Source organism: Mercenaria mercenaria, chromosome 18, assembly GCF_021730395.1.
Source record: "Mercenaria mercenaria strain notata chromosome 18, MADL_Memer_1, whole genome shotgun sequence".
In the NCBI taxonomy this organism is placed as follows: Eukaryota; Metazoa; Mollusca; class Bivalvia; order Venerida; family Veneridae; genus Mercenaria; species Mercenaria mercenaria.
In genome coordinates this window covers 44,654,800-44,673,220 of record NC_069378.1, presented here as the reverse complement: position 1 = coordinate 44,673,220, position 18,421 = coordinate 44,654,800, and the positions used below count along the sequence as shown (strand labels likewise).

Sequence of the window (18,421 nt, the reverse complement as noted above, 5' to 3'; positions counted from 1 at the left end):
TGTTTCCTGTTTCGTACTTTGCTTCACACACGCATATTGTCTAGATCTTCTTGTTGAGTGTGTGTAATTATTTTTCTTGCAGTTTGGATGAAAGCTTTAATATTCGCAGTACCGACGATCATAATTTTCCTGATATCTGTGCACTTGGTTTTTGCGAGAAATTTAAATATCCAGGCGGTCCATTCTACCCACATGGTATATATTCTATTTCCATTGCACCAAAACAGTTATCCTGCCTTTGAGCAGGTATCTGAATAGTTTTCTCATCAACCAGTAACAGAATTAATAGACATATTTTATATTTAGTCATATTTCATTGTACGGGCGAATCTGTTGTTTGTGCTGGATATAAGACTGGCATAATGACGATATCATCCATGAACCAGATACATTTTTACGACGTATCATGAACGTCGACTTATGTATATACAAATCATATAAACGATATATATATATATATATATATATATATATCAATTTATGATATTTGAAAAAGCATCCAATGATATTTGACGCAAAACAGAATGCAATTAAGTGCGCAAGGACAATATAAACAATGAAACATTATGAATGGTATAGACTCTGTATCACTCTATAAAGTGATCATAAACCATGGCAACAGGATTTTGCATCTTGAAGACAATATTACTACTAACGGATTTTAAAATTTTAAAACTTTCAGATAACACGTTTGGTTCATATTGGACAAAACGTCTCTATAAAGGTCCACTGCATAATGCCCGAGATATGAGCAATAATGTCCATTTTGAACCAAGTCCCGAAGAGAAGCTAAGTGATACAAACACACTTTATGTTTTTGCGATGGGTCAGTTCATAGATCATGACATTGCCATGACCCCTGAAAGTGGTAAGTAAAATTCGCGTGTGTGTGTAGCTATACACAAACAATGTATTTATTTCTGTCATAATATTTATTGCGTAGCTCTGTTTAATAACTGTGATGTTAACAATTAATTCGTAACCGAGCATATATAACCTAATAAGTGTATTAGTCCAGGTTATAAGCCGAAAGAGTGTGCACTTTGTAGAAAGGTTTTACTTTTGTATCATCCGTGCGTATGATAACTTAATATCAAAGCTCTGTTATCAAATCCATCGCTACAGGAAGTATTTAACAAAATATAAGCCGATTTTGATGAATTTTTATCATGGAGATTTTCATTGTACTTGTAATAACTTTTTTTGTTCACTTATAATAATATTTTGTAAACATATTTGTCTTTTATATACTATTTTATTCTATGCATTTGAAACGGGTTTATTTTCATGTATTGGCGAGTAATTCGTCGGATGTAGTCCATAATAATGAAAGTTTATATTTAGTGTTATTATACCTATTCGGGGTAATATCATAGTTTGCAATTTTAACGGAGAGCTAACTACACCGTGACATTATTTGTCATTTGCCGCATAAACTTAAGAATATTAATGGCACACTTTTCAAATTTTGTTCCAGATATTATTTATAAAACTGAATGTAATATTATTTCCTAAATAGCTTTACTGCAGCCACCAGGTGCGCTTCTTACCGGGGAAAGTTCTGGGGAAAGTTTTAGGATCCACCATGTGTACACTCACGTTACCGTAAAGCTCAATTCTCCGGGATGCCCTTCGGGTCTTCTCCTTGAAATTACTGTTTAACACGAAATTATATGTTTTCTCCTGTCGTGTTCTATGTTTTCTTTATGGGACGCTGTCAGTTTCGATTTGTCGCGTTTCCAAATTTCGACACAAAGAAACATAAACCTAGAACAAACTTACACAACATAACCAAATGTCCTTAATCAGCCACCATAGATAAAACAATGAGAGCCTTTACACCTGACGACATACCGGCTCAAGTTTAACGTAATTAAGGGTTAAATAAAGTCGGGCAGGATACTTGACGACGAGTTTCAGCTGTTATGGTCGATGAAATGCAACAAGTTATGTTTAACGAACAGAAAACAAAAAGACAATGTCATGTATTAAATGAACAAATAAACATCCGTTGACATTTTCGCGGCAATGCTTTTCGCATTTTCATTTGTAGAATAACGAAGTCATTGTCAAATTCACCTCTACTAACTTATATTTTTGGGGAATAATGTCATCCTATTCTCCTGTCGTTGCTACCCTAACACTCTACTGTCCCTGCACTACGATCCTATCATCAAATTGCTATCTTGCAATCTTATTATCCTGTCATTGCCATCCTACTATTGCTCTTTGATTATTGGGCGACAGGCGATGGTAAGCTACGAATAAAACAGAATTCTGTAATAATTTATTCTGTATTAAAATATTTTGGTATAATAATTGGTGATTTGTCCGCTATAAATTGTGTTCAACCAAATTCGATCAAATGTTTAATATAGATATTCTCATCTGAATACATCAGGAGGGCGCCAATGATTTTTGCAATAAAAGAATACGCAGAAAAGTAATGAAACGGTCCTGTAGTCATTAGATATCTGTATTTTTTCAACTTATTTTAGTGTTGAACGAAAATGAAACTTCAATGATAATTTAATTACTATTCAATAATTACGAAATAGTCGCTATCTTGGAAAAAAAGTTCTTTATTTTCATTTCCGCTTCCAGTAAATATTAAAGCATTTGTTAACTCTTATAATGTTGGACATAATTGATTTTGCCTTTGCAAACAGTGCAGATCATGATCAGCCTGCATATTCGTTAATGGTACTGCCCAAATTAAAAGATGGACAAGTTCACTATAGAAGTGTAGCTGGGTAAGGGTTAACACATAGATACTGAGACATCTGATTTGTAAACAATGAACTGATGAATTTAGCATTTAGTATTTAAGTATATTTAGCAACGTGTTTTAAGCTAATTACCATAAAAAACAATCAAATGATACACTAGATGTAAGACGACATCAAAATGTGAGCGATCTTTTGAAAGCAAGTATATTCCTCTTTTTTATTTTCTAGTAAGTTTCAAGCTGATGTCTCTAGTTTTGTGTCCGTTTCTTCCGGTCATGACAATACATTAGAATGGATATACGTTTGTGACCTAAGTTGGTTTCGAGTCCGCATCTTAAACGCTGCAATGTCCTGTTCTCAAATTACGCATATCTAAGCCTTTGTTAAAGGTAAAGCAACAATAGAGGCACTATTGAAAGGTCAAAAGAACAGAAGAGCGCAGGAGAAACCACATCAAAACAGTTCAGTAAAAGTATGCTCAAATAACATTTCTTTGAATCCACCACCTGTCTCGTCCGAAACAAAGAGTATCGCCAAACATTTAGAAAGCTGGAAATTGATTGCTTCTTAAAATAACTAAATTCTAACCTCTTTTAATGAAACGTTTTACCATATTTTTCGAAACAATAGGAAAATAGGAGTACATGTCATGAACATGTTGGTATATAATTAACCCATGATATCTAGATAGTGTCATACTTTGTCGGATGAATGTCTTTAAATATTACTCTTAGATATTGAAACTATGAAACAAGAGACTAGTCGGAATTACGACACAAACATTTAGTTAGATATCTATACAGCTCATTTTAACGGAGGAGCCATTTTTTTGTTTTTACTGGTTAATATCATTGTTAAAGACACAAACAACGTTCTTTTGTAGATTATCGTCACACACCTGTTGCAATTTACAGGCATGGTGGAATAAAGCTTAAAATATGAAAACTACTTAAACTACTAAGTATAAGGCTGTAACGTTCATAAGGTTCATTCTAACAAAGCCTTATTTAAGGTTGATCTATATTGCCTCACTTGCATATTTGCACGCAAAACATCAGCTAAATGAAATGGTATTGTAACGATAAAATGTGAGAACGTAATTAGATGCAAAGACCATAACTTGGACAATTGGAGACAAGTTGACATATAAATATGTCATATTCTCAATTGAGGCATATACAATTGGCATTATAAATATAAGACTGAACAACATAATGAATTCAAAGCAAGGCAAGTGACCATGCGAACTGAGCAAACGATACCGCATTATTATTGTTTTAATGAAAAAGGAATATGAATGTCAAAATGCAATTCTTCTTTGATTACATTGACCTTTAGTCTGCTGACAGAAAGGACCACTGCTATTGTGAACATCTACTAAGTTTGTAGAATAACATAATTAATGATTAATTAACTAATTAAATTATTTAATACAGAAATATCTAATTGGTCATATTTTTTATTTGGTGACATGACCTTTGACGTGGATACGACAAAATGGGATTACAAAAGCTCTAAGCAACTATAAAATCATATTAAACGTGAAAAGTTTTAAACGTAACAACAATACATTGATGCATGTAGATAGACTGAGAAAGGTAAAAATTAAAAACATCTGACATTTGCTTTATTACAAGACGTTTTGAACTTTGCATTTGCCGAATGATACTGCAAGATTAGTTTTGCCTTTGACTTCAATTAAACTTGTATTTGAAACTTCACATGACTGTATATATTATTTTATTAAATGGTAAAATATTATCAAATTCATCTCCAGTAAGGGGATGTCTTAAAGCTTTTGTACTGATGAACTTCCTATGGCTGATAACTATGTTTATATAGATTTTAAGCCTTCATATTTAACTATGTACTGTAAACTGAAGTTGTACTTAGGCCACGTCAAATTGATTTCTTGGTCGTCGTATTTTTTTCAAAAAAAAAAAAATATGAGCGAGCGAGCGAAATAAAAATGTATACATTTTTTTGGATTTCACCTATTTTTGAAGCGAGTGAGGAACGACTTGAAGAAAAAATCCTTGTCACAAGACTCAACAAGCACTGCCAAAACATATCAAAAATGCTGGAAAATACATAGAAGAAGCAAAGATCATTAAATATTGAAGGTTTAATGGCAAACGGCCCCAAATACATGGCAGCCACTCAACACCTGACTTCAATATATCTTTTTTACCGTGACGCGCTACATTGTAATATTTACCAGCATTAAGAGATGTAAACAAGCTGAAGGAGCAGCAGGCAGATACAAGAAAATCTGGCAATTTAACCATTTATCTAGCGAATAGAGTCCCGGGTTCTTTATTATGCTTAGTATATAGAACTAATGTGTTGGCTAAGTTTGTATTCAAGGCAAACCAGTGCCCTAGCCACATAAAAAGGAGTTCTCCTTGGATTTGATCTCACTACATAAGAATAAGAAAGCTGTTACTCCCATGTAGTGTATAACAGAAATCATTATACATATATGAAAAACACTGCAATTACTTCATCAGATGCAAGATGCCAGGGAATCTATTATCCACGGATGGTCCAATTCGTTTGTAAATTCAATGATTAATTTTGCAGTTTCTGTTGTTCTTTGTTTTAAAATTTAACGTTTGGAAGATAATGAAAGACATACTTGTGGTGTCGCAAGTCATAACAATAAATGTTCAGTTTCTTTTTTTTATAAATAGATCTGATGATACCCATTAAACAAATCAGGTAAAAATGATCTATAAACGGTATTATCATATTCTTGTATTTCAACTCTACTTGAAATAACAAAAAATGTTAGCCTTTAATCATGTTTTCTTGGATAAAGCTCTTTAGGATTATTTTGCCCTAGTTAAGTTCCATGTGCGTACCCCTTCTTCGCCGGAAAATTGTGTTCATTTTACATAGCTGATAGAAGCAATATACCATTCCTTAAAATCAAAGTTATGTCAACAATACTTTATTTCTACAAGTTATGTACATTTGTATTACATGAATCAGAATCAGTATATATTATGATAGGCAGTGTATAGTACCAACATCTTTAATACATGCTTTCAATGGACATGACTCTGACCCTTCTTATCTATCATAAAGAGGTTGGGTATAGTTGGTTTCTGCATTTAAATGTTTCATTATAGATAATAGAAATGTATCAGATAAAGAACCACACTCATCTACAAAGTGCACGATTCGGGGCTATTTTCTGTCCAATAACTTCCACTTATAACAACAATATCCATTATATGTTGAAAATCAGTTAAAATCTGATGTTACCAATAATAAGATTTCTTGGTTCTTAGTTTTTTTAGCATACAACATGTAGCTCAGTAGTTAAGCTATGATAGTTATCACGAGTAATATGTACAGTAAAACTGTAAAACTCAAATATAACAAACTCAGTTAAATCGAAAGCATGATATCTTGACTCCAGTTTCTATTTAAAAATCGACTGATATAGGAAACACCGTTATAGCAGATCACTGTAAATAAGAAAATCCATAAACAATCAACAGGATAATTGAAAAGCAAAGCAATGATCGTATTACAGCAAAAACACTTTACATTGCTTATCACTTGTGGAATAACGTCAAGTATGCTTTTAGTTTAAGAAAGAAGGATTTAATATCCAACAGGGATAGCTAGAAAACAAAGTATCCCAAGAGAGCAACCAACAGCACATGGGCGTGCACAAGACGATCAAACATAGATAAACAAATGCACAAACAGACATACATGCGCACACAAACGCACAGCCAAAGCCAACACACGAGGACAAAACGAACGAACAAACAAAGGAACACAGTGGGGCACCGCCTTGGAACGGTCAAAGGCAAACCTACCACTGGGGAGCTAATGCCGGTTTATGGTGCACCTATCCTCACTCTTATCCCTACCGTGTTCAAAAGTCCTATGAAAGTGTAAATTAAGGTTATCCAAGCCAGCTGAATCCCTAACATATGTAATGGCAACAGATAACTGTAAATATAAGTAGGCGTCAAATGATGATTATATTGTTTGCCGTCTTTTCTGGTGGAAAAAGCATACCTAGAATGGAGTTCTTTGATTTCCTTTTTCATATGTTTCAAAGAAACTAGGATTTAGGTTGAAGTCGGTGTTTATTTGTTTTATAGACTTTTAATCGAGAATCGACGTTAAAACTTTTACGTTCACAAGCCATTAATTCATTGGGATCAGCATTCTCACGACGGTACGACTTAGATCATTTCCGCAATCTGACCATAAGTCATTGTTTTAAGTTTTATAAAAGCCAGCTTTAAAGAATATTTTAATCATGAAAACGCAAATATCACAAAACATTATTGCAAGTTTGGAACGGATATATAGATGTCAAAAATACCATTTAAAATATTTCTGATTTTAAGAGAAACAAATATACATAATCTAATTGCACATACGGTTGTCAGTTTTTCAATTAATAACGAAAGGTTTGCCATAATACTGATACAACGATCCTCTGTCATAAATAACAAGTCGTGAGATTTATTTATTGATAAACAAATTTTGTATTTAACAGAGATCAATGACTGCTGTGAACATGGCTATGAGTGAGTGACATACATATATTATTATTAATCAAAACACATTACATATGTAAAATGTCCCGTTGTTAAGTTTCACATTGTAATTGGTTTATAATTTCAGTAAGGACGTAAGCTAGAATTTGGGGCGATTTTTTTCCCAATAACAGAATTTCTTCAAACTTTGGATATTGAAGAACGATCATCCAAGAAACAGAAATATGCAATAAAAATCATAGGTCACCGGTGTTGAAAAAGAGTTATCTGTCCTTGTAAAGGGCATTTCCCACAAGTTTGAAGAAATCCTGTTATTGGGAAAAATCCCGCCCATCTCATATACAGGGAATTCTAGCGTACGCCTTTAAATGCATGAAATTGTAATAAGATAAAGCAGGAACATTTTTGCCTTATAATGTTTCCTAATAATTTCTTAGATCTTTTTTAGATTTTGACTCCATTCAAACAATATCGTATAAAGTATTATAAAAATGCAGGTGATGGTTTTTGCTAAGCGTGTGTGAATGTCTTTTTCATTCCAGTTTGGATAACTGCTTTAACATTATCATCACAGAGAAAGACAAGTTTTCTAATATTCTTGTACCTGGCCATTGCATGGAAGTGAAACGTTCAGCTGCTCTGTTCTGCCCAGACGGTATGTAAAATAGCATTTCAGCAGAAAGCATGTTCAATTTGCTAAAAGCAGCACTGAGCTGGCAACGGAATAGTATTCCTTAAGTTATTGTTCGTTATCTTATGCTGTTTCAAGACATATTAGTTGCTCATGATCGTTATCTTATGTTTTTCTAGACATAATAGTTGCTTGTGATTTCCAATGTGTACACTGTTAACAATATTCAGTTTACAACAGACCAGTTAATATATAGCAGATGCCGTAAATTTCACAAATGAACGTCCACCTACATAAAATATTCTTACGAAAATAAAAACGATATATATTTCAGTCTGTGCATGATATTTGAGTTGAAATGACATTGCGTTTCTTCGCAGATTTGCATGGAAGATATGTAATGTGCAAATTCTTCCAGTCATATCCTCATATCCTTACATTGTCATTTGTCGGCCTCTGAATTCGGAAAGACTGTCCTATTCATTTTTGTTTTACTTGATAGTGTAGGCTTATTGTAAACTTTAAACGTGTCAATATCATCAGTACAAGGAATCATCTCATGGTGGGGGGAGGGGGGGGGGGGGGGGTATAAAGGTAGGTGTGTGTAAGCATGAGTGAGTGTGCAGATATGTGTGTGAATGGGAAATAACTTGAGCATTTCGTATTTAAACAGAATGGTATTAAGGAAAGAAAACTACGATTGTTTCAAACTTTTATCTGAAATGTGACTTCAGAATGTTAACAAAATTAGACCTTTTTACACTAGCAAAATTGAACATGCGAATGTGACTGCAAAGATACAGAATAAACTTTTGTTACCCCAAAGTAGTGTAGGAAGAACATCTACAATAGTATATCGAGGCCGCGAATTCAAAACGAGGCCTAATCACATTTTTCACCATGTAGCAAATTAAAATTAGCTTTTTTATCGGGAAAATACTTTAAGTCATCATTATATCAGATGCATATCATGTTCATTTAACTTGACAAGTGTTGATCTATTCTACGTAAACAGCAGATACCTTTTGTTTTTATTTTTATTATAATCACTGAGAACATACGAATCTTCCTCGATTCGAACATACGACTCCGCCTTGATTCGAAGATACGACAATTGAAATTTACCATTGGTAACTTTACCACTGAACTGTCTGTGAGGGCAGTACAGAATGTAATTCGGGACAGTATACGCTTCGGGGATGTTTTCCAATACCTCTCTTTACCTGTATAGCAATTCTAACGGAGTGTATGTTACAGTTGTTTTCGATACCATCTGGCAATATGGTGATATGGTTTGAAGTCATCATACCGTCTAGCTGTCAGCGTGGCTACATGTACAAAACAAACACAATAACGCTCTGAACGTTAAGCTTCTTTCTTCCAATAACGCAGCTAAATACATTCATGCGCATAAGTGACTTTATTCCCCTATTTTACATAATGAATGTGACACACTTATCCGGCAAAAGGCAGGCTAATCCTAACCTGGTTAATGTCTTAAGAATTTCTAACTGTGAAAATCAAATTTTGAAAATCACTTTCTTATACATGTATATGTTCTTGTTGCTGTTCTGCAGCGGATGATTGCAGTGAAAATGATGAAGTTGATGGAACACGTAATGGTCACCCTACTGAAAGTGCCGGTTGCTGTTTTGTAAATAGATGTATCAGTAAAATCTGTGAAACTTTCATTTGATAGCACATAAATAACTGCAGGCTCGGTTTGATTGAGTCTGTTCATAAGAGATGATGATACGTGCATCACCATTCACGCCCCACTCCTATAAAAAATTGATTGAGCGGAGTTCTATTATAATACACGTGAACAATGTTAATGACCCGAAAAAAAACAGAAAATATAATAACAGCGAGTCCAAGTACGGGAAGCTTTTTACAATCGCAACACGGCATTTAAATACCACTGCTATGATATCAGTAATTACTATTGCATTTTCTTTTCTAAGCAACTTCAAACAATCGTCCACGTAGACAACAAATGGATGCTATAACTTCCTTTGTGGATGCTTCCAATGTGTATGGATCAGATGCACAAAGACAAACAAGCTTACGTGATGACAGTAAGTGATATTACATCTTATTTCGCCTTCTTGATGAAGAAAAAGTCAAGTGACATTTAATATATTTCGAAACAAACTTTGTATAAAGTTTTAAATCACAGGACATATTTTTAAAATATATGTTAGAAATCACTGCATAGTAACAGACATTTAATTCAATATCACTGTTTAACCAATCAATAATGAGTGTATGCTTTAAAACGTTTGTCAAATTTTTAATAAAGTTTTATTTCAGAGGTCCATGTGCAAAAAATATCAAATTTCAAGTTGACTGGTGTTCTTCGTTCTTCCAAATCTTAACTTTTAATGTTTTATAGAAACAAAGTATTTGTACAATGAGGATTATTCGATTTACTATAGTTTATTAGATTTAATAGTAGATATGTTCTACATAAAACAATTCTGCATTTAGTATGTCTCTAGACTCTCGGTTGTGACAAGTTCTCTTTTAAATTATACATGTTTTGTAACAAGTCAGGCTCTTAGTGACAAAATGTATGGTAACTTTATAAAATGAAACCACACGGATAAGCCACATTTTCTTTTAGGTACCGGATTCCTTTTGAAGGTAGCATTTGATTACCAGTTACATATGATACGCATTGGAAATAATTCTAATGATACTTGCACACTCACTGAACCTAGACAACAGTGTTCCCGGGCAGGTAATCATTTAAACAATTATTCAACATTGATAAATGAATGGTTTTAAATTTGCCGTTTACATCAGGTTTTCTCAAACATGTAGTATCTCAGACAGGATCAACTAATAGATACATTTAATTACCCAGAAATGAGTTTGAAAAAGACAGTTAAAACAGTTATAACATATATTGTACAAATAATGCAAACTTGAATTAATGTATCAAAGTGTTTTATCAGTCTCTTGAAACATATCAAGAATATATCATATATTGCATGGGCGTTTCATTCTGTTCATCTGTTACAACCACATTAACAAATATATTGAGAGTATTTTGCAAGAAGTCAAACTGAACCTGAATAAAATACAAAAGAAAAAAAAACTGTATAAAATTTTCCTTTCTCTTTCAGGGGACCTGAGAGTGGATGAAGTTCCGACTTTGTCAACGATTCATTTTCTCTTTGTTCTAGAACACAACAGGATTGCTAACAAACTCAAAAGTATATTTATAATAATGACTGCATAACTGAGTCTTCATGAGTAATAATGTATTAGTATTTGGTCTCCTTGACATAACCCTTTTTAGCCATTGTATGTCTATAGACTGTAAACGCCTTACGCTGGGCATTGTAGTGATGCATATGCATGTCATATTCTGTCTTGATCACTTTTACCTGTTCCACATGGTAAACATCTAGCATGACATGAAAGCAGTAACTTGTTACTATGCATCTTCAATTCACAAAGTGATCATATGAGCTATTGTGACCGCTCACGTAAGTCCACACTTTTTTCTAAACAATACCTTCACTGAAACAATTTAATGAAATTTGTGGATAGTCCTCTACCGAACTTGTCCAAATGGTTCCGCTTGTATGCATAAAGCAAGAGCTGAAAGTAGAAAAAAAATATTTACACAATCTCTTGTCTGATTTTTCCATTATTTTTAAAACATGTTCCTTACGTGATCCTATACCAAGAATGTTCAAACTATGTCAATTCATAAAGAAAATCTTACCGCCTTTTTCTATATATGTCTATATAGGAATATTGATAAAACTTCTTGTCAAAAACAGATGACGCAATTTCAAAACAAATTCACAAAACCGATCCTTTGGTGACCCTCTATGTTTATTTGTCACTAGGCTAGTAATGGCTACTAGCGGCCGTATGAACTTTGCCCTATTTATCTACTATATTAAAAAAAATTAATAGTTCCTTATGCGAAACTGCTGTGCGAAAATGATTCAAACGTTCCTTTACGAAGATTCCTAAACGGTTGGTCAGATTATTAAATAACTTCAAAGAAAAGTTCCATTGGGTCGCGCTCTCTATTGATTTTTAAGTTATTTCAATTTGTAAAGGCTTTTGGGTTGGGTTAATTTCCCTTATACGTTCATAATGGATATTCAATTTTCATTAGCCCTAATTTGAATTTTTAAGAATGTTCTTCGTATGAACACCTACAAAGATTACAGTTGTTGAAAATATTCAGATACGACAAAAATACGACCGCAAATGTCCCGATAGGAATATAGATTTTAGAAATTATTGACTGCATTTAAATTAATCTCACACATGACTCGATGACCCTCTACTTATGTTTTTCGTATCAAACGGATATGTCAAAACATGGCTTCTTGCGATCATCTACCAAAAGTGTTCTTTTATAATACGATTTGTCTAACAACATGGCAGCCAGAACTTAAATTCGAAAACCAAATTTTTTAACGTCATCTCCTAAATCAATGGTATGAATTTTCAGTAATTTTACAAAAGTCTTTCATAGGCGTCCAACTACTATAATGGTACACAGGATGTCTGGACTTGCCACAAAACATGGCTGCCATTGGCCGATCTATTGTTCAATACATGGCTCTATGAAACACTTTGAAAATATATTTTCTGAGTATGCAGGCCGGTTTCCAAAGTAATTTTATTGTATGTTCTCTTGTTATACTAGTTCCAGCTGTAATCTGGTAAGCAATACAGAGTCGTGATATCCTTGTTGTAATTATTCTTTTTTTTCAGACTTTTATGCAGACACAGAGACAATATTTCAAGAGACAAGACGAATAGTGATCGCGATGATGCAAAAAATTGTTTATGATGAATTTCTCCCTGCAGTAGTCTCACCACAAGGAATGCATAATTTCCAGCTTGCTAGCTCGTCCCAATACATATATGAACCAGACACGGACCCTACCATGATAAACCCCTTTGGCATTGCCTTCCGGTAAACCATTTTTCACCAAGCAGATAGAACCTTATATTTCATTTTTTTTTGGAAATATTGTTTTGTATTGATCAGATATATCCGTTTTACAATGTCATGTGCTTGTTTATAGAGAGAAGAGTTATATGTACACTTTTGACAACAAACTGTTTTGATATTTTGCTTCATATTTTCCTTGAAATTATCATCCTCCCAAATGTGATTACTGTCAATTCTTATCCGATTTACGATATGGGAGAAACAGGTCCACCTAAATATCTTTCTAAACTTGCCTTTTCTGCTTAATCTCTAGTACATGTTGTTTAGTTTGCAACATGAAACTGACGTTACGCGATCGACAAGTCTTAAGAAAGAAGAAATATGATATTTGATTCGATTTATACAGCTATACCAACCAAATTACGGTATATGTATATACATGTTTGTATATTTGTTATTTTTAACATTGACAAATAAAGAGTTTTAGTCCCCTACGGGTTGAAAACCAGTTTCTGGGACTATAGGATTGCGCTTTTCCGTCCGTCATTTCGTCATTCCGTCCGTTCGTCCACAATTTCATTTCCGGTCTATATCTCTGTCATTCATCAAGGGATTTGATATAACTTGACACAAATGTTCCCCATGACGTGTCTTGTGCAAAACCCGAACCCATAGCTTAAAGGTCAATGTCACGCTTTGGGGTCAAAGGTCAACAGGGCTTTTTTTCCTGTCCGGTCCACAACTCTGCCATCCATGAAGGGAGTTTAATATTACTTCTCACAAATACACACCATAATAAGACGAGGTGTCCTGCACAACTTTCAGACACATAGCTCAAAGTTTAAGGTTTGGCAGTCGAATGTTAACATTGCATGAACAGGATATGTTTCGTGTCCGGTCCGGAAGTCATCCACCAAGGGATTACAATATTGACTGGCATAAATGTTTTTACATATGTGTATTGCGCAACACACCAAACTCTAGTTCTAAATTAAGAAATTAGGTCATATCATACGTGGGAGGGTTTTTCCACTTTTCGGTCCATAACTTTGTCCTGCAAAACAGGATTTAAATATCAGTTGGCACAAATGTTCCCAAAGATGAAACAACGTGTCATGCGCAAAACCTGGACCCTCAGCTGAAAGGTCAAGGTCACACATTGATGCCAAAGTCTGTAACCCAACAATCTTTAAAGAGATTTGAATATTTTTTGGCACAAATAAACCTCATCATAAGACGATGTGTCATGCGCAACATCCAATACCTTAGTTCAGTGGTCAAGGTCACACTTGAAGGACAAAGGTCGACAGGCTTTTTAGTATGGTCAATAACTCTTAATTTTTTAATAAATGTCAAATGATTTGAATAATGAGACAACTTGTTTGATTTAACACTTATTAATAACTTAAACGTCAAGGTCACTATGGAAGGTCAAAATTCAATAGGAATTATTTACTATCTGGTCCATAGCACTGCGTCAATTAAGGTCATATTTACTTGACACAAATATTCCCCATGACGAGAAAATGTGTCATGTGCATTAGCAAGACCCCTTGCACAAAGATGAATGTCAAAAGTCAACGTTGATCTTTTCCTGTCCAGTCTGTAAAATCTTTTTATATAAGCTCATGTGTCATATGGACCCCTATTAAAAAAAGTGTTGGTGTACTTTCTTTAGAATTACTACCCTAGATTTCCTACATTTTCTCATAATTTTCCCAACAATTTTAAAATGAAATGTCATCAAAGTTGAAATTAAATACTTTTTTATATTTATAGATGTTATAAAACAGTCAACAGATTTTTGAATTTGCAAATTTTAATTCAAGTGCTGTGTTATAAGATATTGTATATATAGTACAATATTGTTTATACATCACTGAAAAATAACAGTTCATTATGTTATACTGCAGTAGAGATAATTAGGTGCTTTCAAGTAGGGGACTTTGTATTGCATGGCAAAACTTCATTGACATGTTTATATGTTTCGTATACTATATTGTCTGACAAATTATTATTTTTGATATTTTACCGATGCCTTTGCTGAAACATTTTCCTGTTTTTAAAACAGTTTTGGTCATTCTATGATACCACAACAGATGATATTATTAAGCCGGGATTTAAAGCAGGAGATACTGCCAGATATTTCAGAGAACACAGAGGAGACCTTCTTTAATCCCAAGCTTACCTATGCACCATTAGGCTATGAACGATTGGCTAACTATCTGTCAGCTATCAATGCACCAAAACGGGACCAGTATGTATAACTGTATACATTGGCTTAGTAAAACATGTTTTTTTTTTTATATTTTATGCTCTGGAGTGAAGTACTGAAATTTATCCGTGAAATATAATTGATATTTCCAATGTTTCAAACAGGGAAAATATCAGTTTTATTTTTCACTGGTACGGAACTACACTTGAATGTGAAATTGTATGAATTATAAATGATAGAGAATTCCTTGTAAAATATTGTTCAGTAAAGGTCATAGATGTATAAATATAACAACAGGATCATAAATATTTACAGTCTATCATCACAAAAATGTAAAAGAAATTAGGAAACGTTATAAAACTATTTACAATTTTTCTACAAAGATATCTTGTCGTCACGACATTATGATGTCATGATGAGATGCACGTGACGTTGTGCGGACAAACGGGATATAATTTGGTTAAAACAATTAAAAGTGCATAAAATAAATAGAAAATTTGTTTGTTTCAGTGTAAGATCGAAATATATTTCACTCGTAAACCCCATAATTTAAAGCCACTCGTAAAAATATTGAATAACAGTGTTCATTCTGTGAAATATATTTGGATCTTACACTAAAATAAACAAATACGCGTAATATTTCTTCACATTTATGAATAAAAAAAACTTAGATGATTAATCACTACAAGTTCAAATCCAGTTTAACTGGAATGCAACTTTAAGTTTACACGTATAACGGGTCTTCTTATAACATACCTTTCAAAACGTAAAAAGAAATGGAGAACTGAACCTTTCATTTGCAGCATTATCGAAGAAGCGGTGCGAAGTCGTCTTTTTATAGATAGAGAAGCTAAAACAACATTTGATCTTGTCGCACTAAACATCCAAAGAGGGCGAGATCATGGACTTCCGTCCTATAACGAGTATCGGAAGTGGTGCGGGCTAACATCTGTCGACAGGAATTGGAACAATAATGGCGCTGACTCTGGACTTACCGATCACAGCCTAGCCTTGATACAAATGCTTAGAGAAGCTGGATATGAGTAATTGTGACGATTCTTCCTTTACCTATACCCTGCTAAGTTTCTAAAATGGGACTGGTCCATCTTCAATTCGGGCAGTTCCATTTATTATTTGAACGGGTGTTCACTAAAAATTTACTAACTGAATAGCGAACAGTGCAGACCATGATCATACTGCACGGATGTGCAGGCTGATCTTGGCCTGTACTGGTCGCAAATGCAAAAGCTTAACATGTCTTACATTGTGACAATTTTGTAAAGAAATACCTTATGTAGAGTCATATTTCTAAAAAAGATTAAATACACTAACTAATTCGTTTAAAATAACCTGACATAGAAATTAAGATGTGTTTCAACGGGAACGGATGGCACAAAACAAAGAATTATATTCCTTTTTAAACTTTGCATTAAAATGTATCATGATGGCATGTATTTACGGTAAAAGTATTTAGTCAGTTTCATAAATTGTTATTTTCTTTGTTAAGAAGCGAGGTAATATGGTTACTCTAAAGAATGTAAATGTCTCCAGGGTCTGTACAAAATGCGATTCTCTGCTATAAATGTGACTGTGACGTGTATGGTAATTTTGATTAGAGAACTAAAAATAACAATAGGCATTTAGTAAAACTCATTTCATTATCAAGATTATACTGGTTTTAAAGATTTTGATACAATTATGATGCTATGTAAGTGTTTCTCATCGATGCTGGTATAGTTCAACGTTTATAAAACAAAACACCTGTGTCTGTTCACATCTGTGTTTAAACGCGTTCGTAAGTGGCAAATTTGCTTTTATATTGTAGTTCCCCACAAGACATTGATCTTTTTGTTGGAGGCATTTCTGAGCAAAGTCTTAAAGGCGGGAGTCTCGGGCCTACATTTGAGTGTTTAATTGGTGCACAATTTCGGAGAATGAAGTATGGTGACAGATTCTGGTTCCAGAATAAAGATGCAGGCTTCAATGAGTGTATGATTTTATTAAATGCTCAAGGAATGAATTTGTCTTTAAAATGATATATTTTAGATGTGAAGCTAATTTCGTAAATATTTTGTTTCTTTTTGGACGCGGATTAAAGGCAAAGAATTTTCAAAAAATATGTCTTTGGTGTGTTTATGTAGCGTTAAAGTAATTTGGAAATCTTTATTTTTATTATTCAGATCAGATTGCGGCAATACGGCGGTATTCTCTTTCAAAAATTCTGTGTAACAATTACAACTTTGCTGAAATCAACTATCCTAGTGTATTCAAAGTTAGGTAAGCAATATCGGGAACTTATTGTACAAGTTCAATTTGTAAAAGATATATTTTAAGACGGTGTTTCTTTGATAAGGATACGATATGGACTTTTATTTTAATCATATACTAGTACATAATTATATACACATAGAAGCTTATATCTGTGAGGAACAATTACTACACTAATCCGTTTTATATCTGTTCGTAAGTATTTAGTTAGTTTTATGGTGCAGTGTAAATCTGTCACTTAGGCACGAGAGAGTACGTCGGGCTGAGTATCATTAATGTCTCAATTAGGCCTCAAGAATTTAGATATATTTGATCAGACATTACTCAATTTTTCAGTTCTACCCAAAATGCTTTTGTTCTTTTTACAGTGACCGGCGTGTACCATGTTCTGAAATTCCCGACCTAGATTTGGCTGCCTTCATTCCAGGTAAATATCTATGTTAGTTCCAGGCAAAAACAACCAAAATGTAGAAATAGGGGAAGGCAAGAAATATTGTATTCCTCTTTTTGTAAAACATTTGACGAAATCAAACACATTTAGTTTTCATAACTATATGTCGTGCATATTTACTACATGCATTTTTGTTACATTCATGGAATGTAAATACATTTGAGCGTCAAGCATTTTGAATATATTTTCAACATATACCGTGGTAATGACGTTACATAAACAACGATAACGATATAATTGAATTAAACTATAGTCAACTTTGGTCAATGCAGTAATCGATAAAGCGTAAAATTTGACATGTTTCTTTTTACAAATTATAATATTTACAGGAAAATGAGCATTATTCAACACTCCACGCTGTTTCATGACGTAATTTACAAGAAGTCAACAATCTTTTTTTTTCACATGAAATGGAATGTTTATTTTTAATGCATAATAAACAGCTTTCACAAATATCTACAAATCAAGTTGTCATTTATTGCTTAGCTTTCATACCAAACCCAATCAGAATTTACCAGTAAGCACAAGAAATATTTTCCACTTATTAATAACCACACACATGTTATTGTCAACCAAATGATAAATAACTTTGATCTTTTGACTTTTCGTCACTTATATGTTTTTTGAAGTACATAACTAAGAAATTAATATATCACATT

The 18,421-nt window shown here is 33.4% G+C and overlaps 1 protein-coding gene across 1 annotated transcript; it reads left to right on the top strand.

Moving 5' to 3' along the window:
- Positions 1-50: 50 nt before the first annotated feature.
- LOC123539213 (peroxidase-like protein 3) lies at positions 51-18,217 on the top strand. Its single transcript, XM_045323742.2, has 14 exons — positions 51-195; positions 683-868; positions 7,261-7,291; positions 7,804-7,916; positions 9,857-9,970; positions 10,519-10,635; positions 11,024-11,113; positions 12,645-12,849; positions 14,900-15,085; positions 15,847-16,086; positions 16,869-17,032; positions 17,224-17,320; positions 17,680-17,738; positions 18,092-18,217. The coding sequence occupies exons 2-14, from the start codon at positions 748-750 to the stop codon at positions 18,097-18,099; spliced, it is 1,545 nt and encodes a 514-aa protein (XP_045179677.2). The 5' UTR covers positions 51-195; positions 683-747; the 3' UTR covers positions 18,100-18,217.
- The last annotated feature ends 204 nt before the right edge of the window (positions 18,218-18,421 follow it).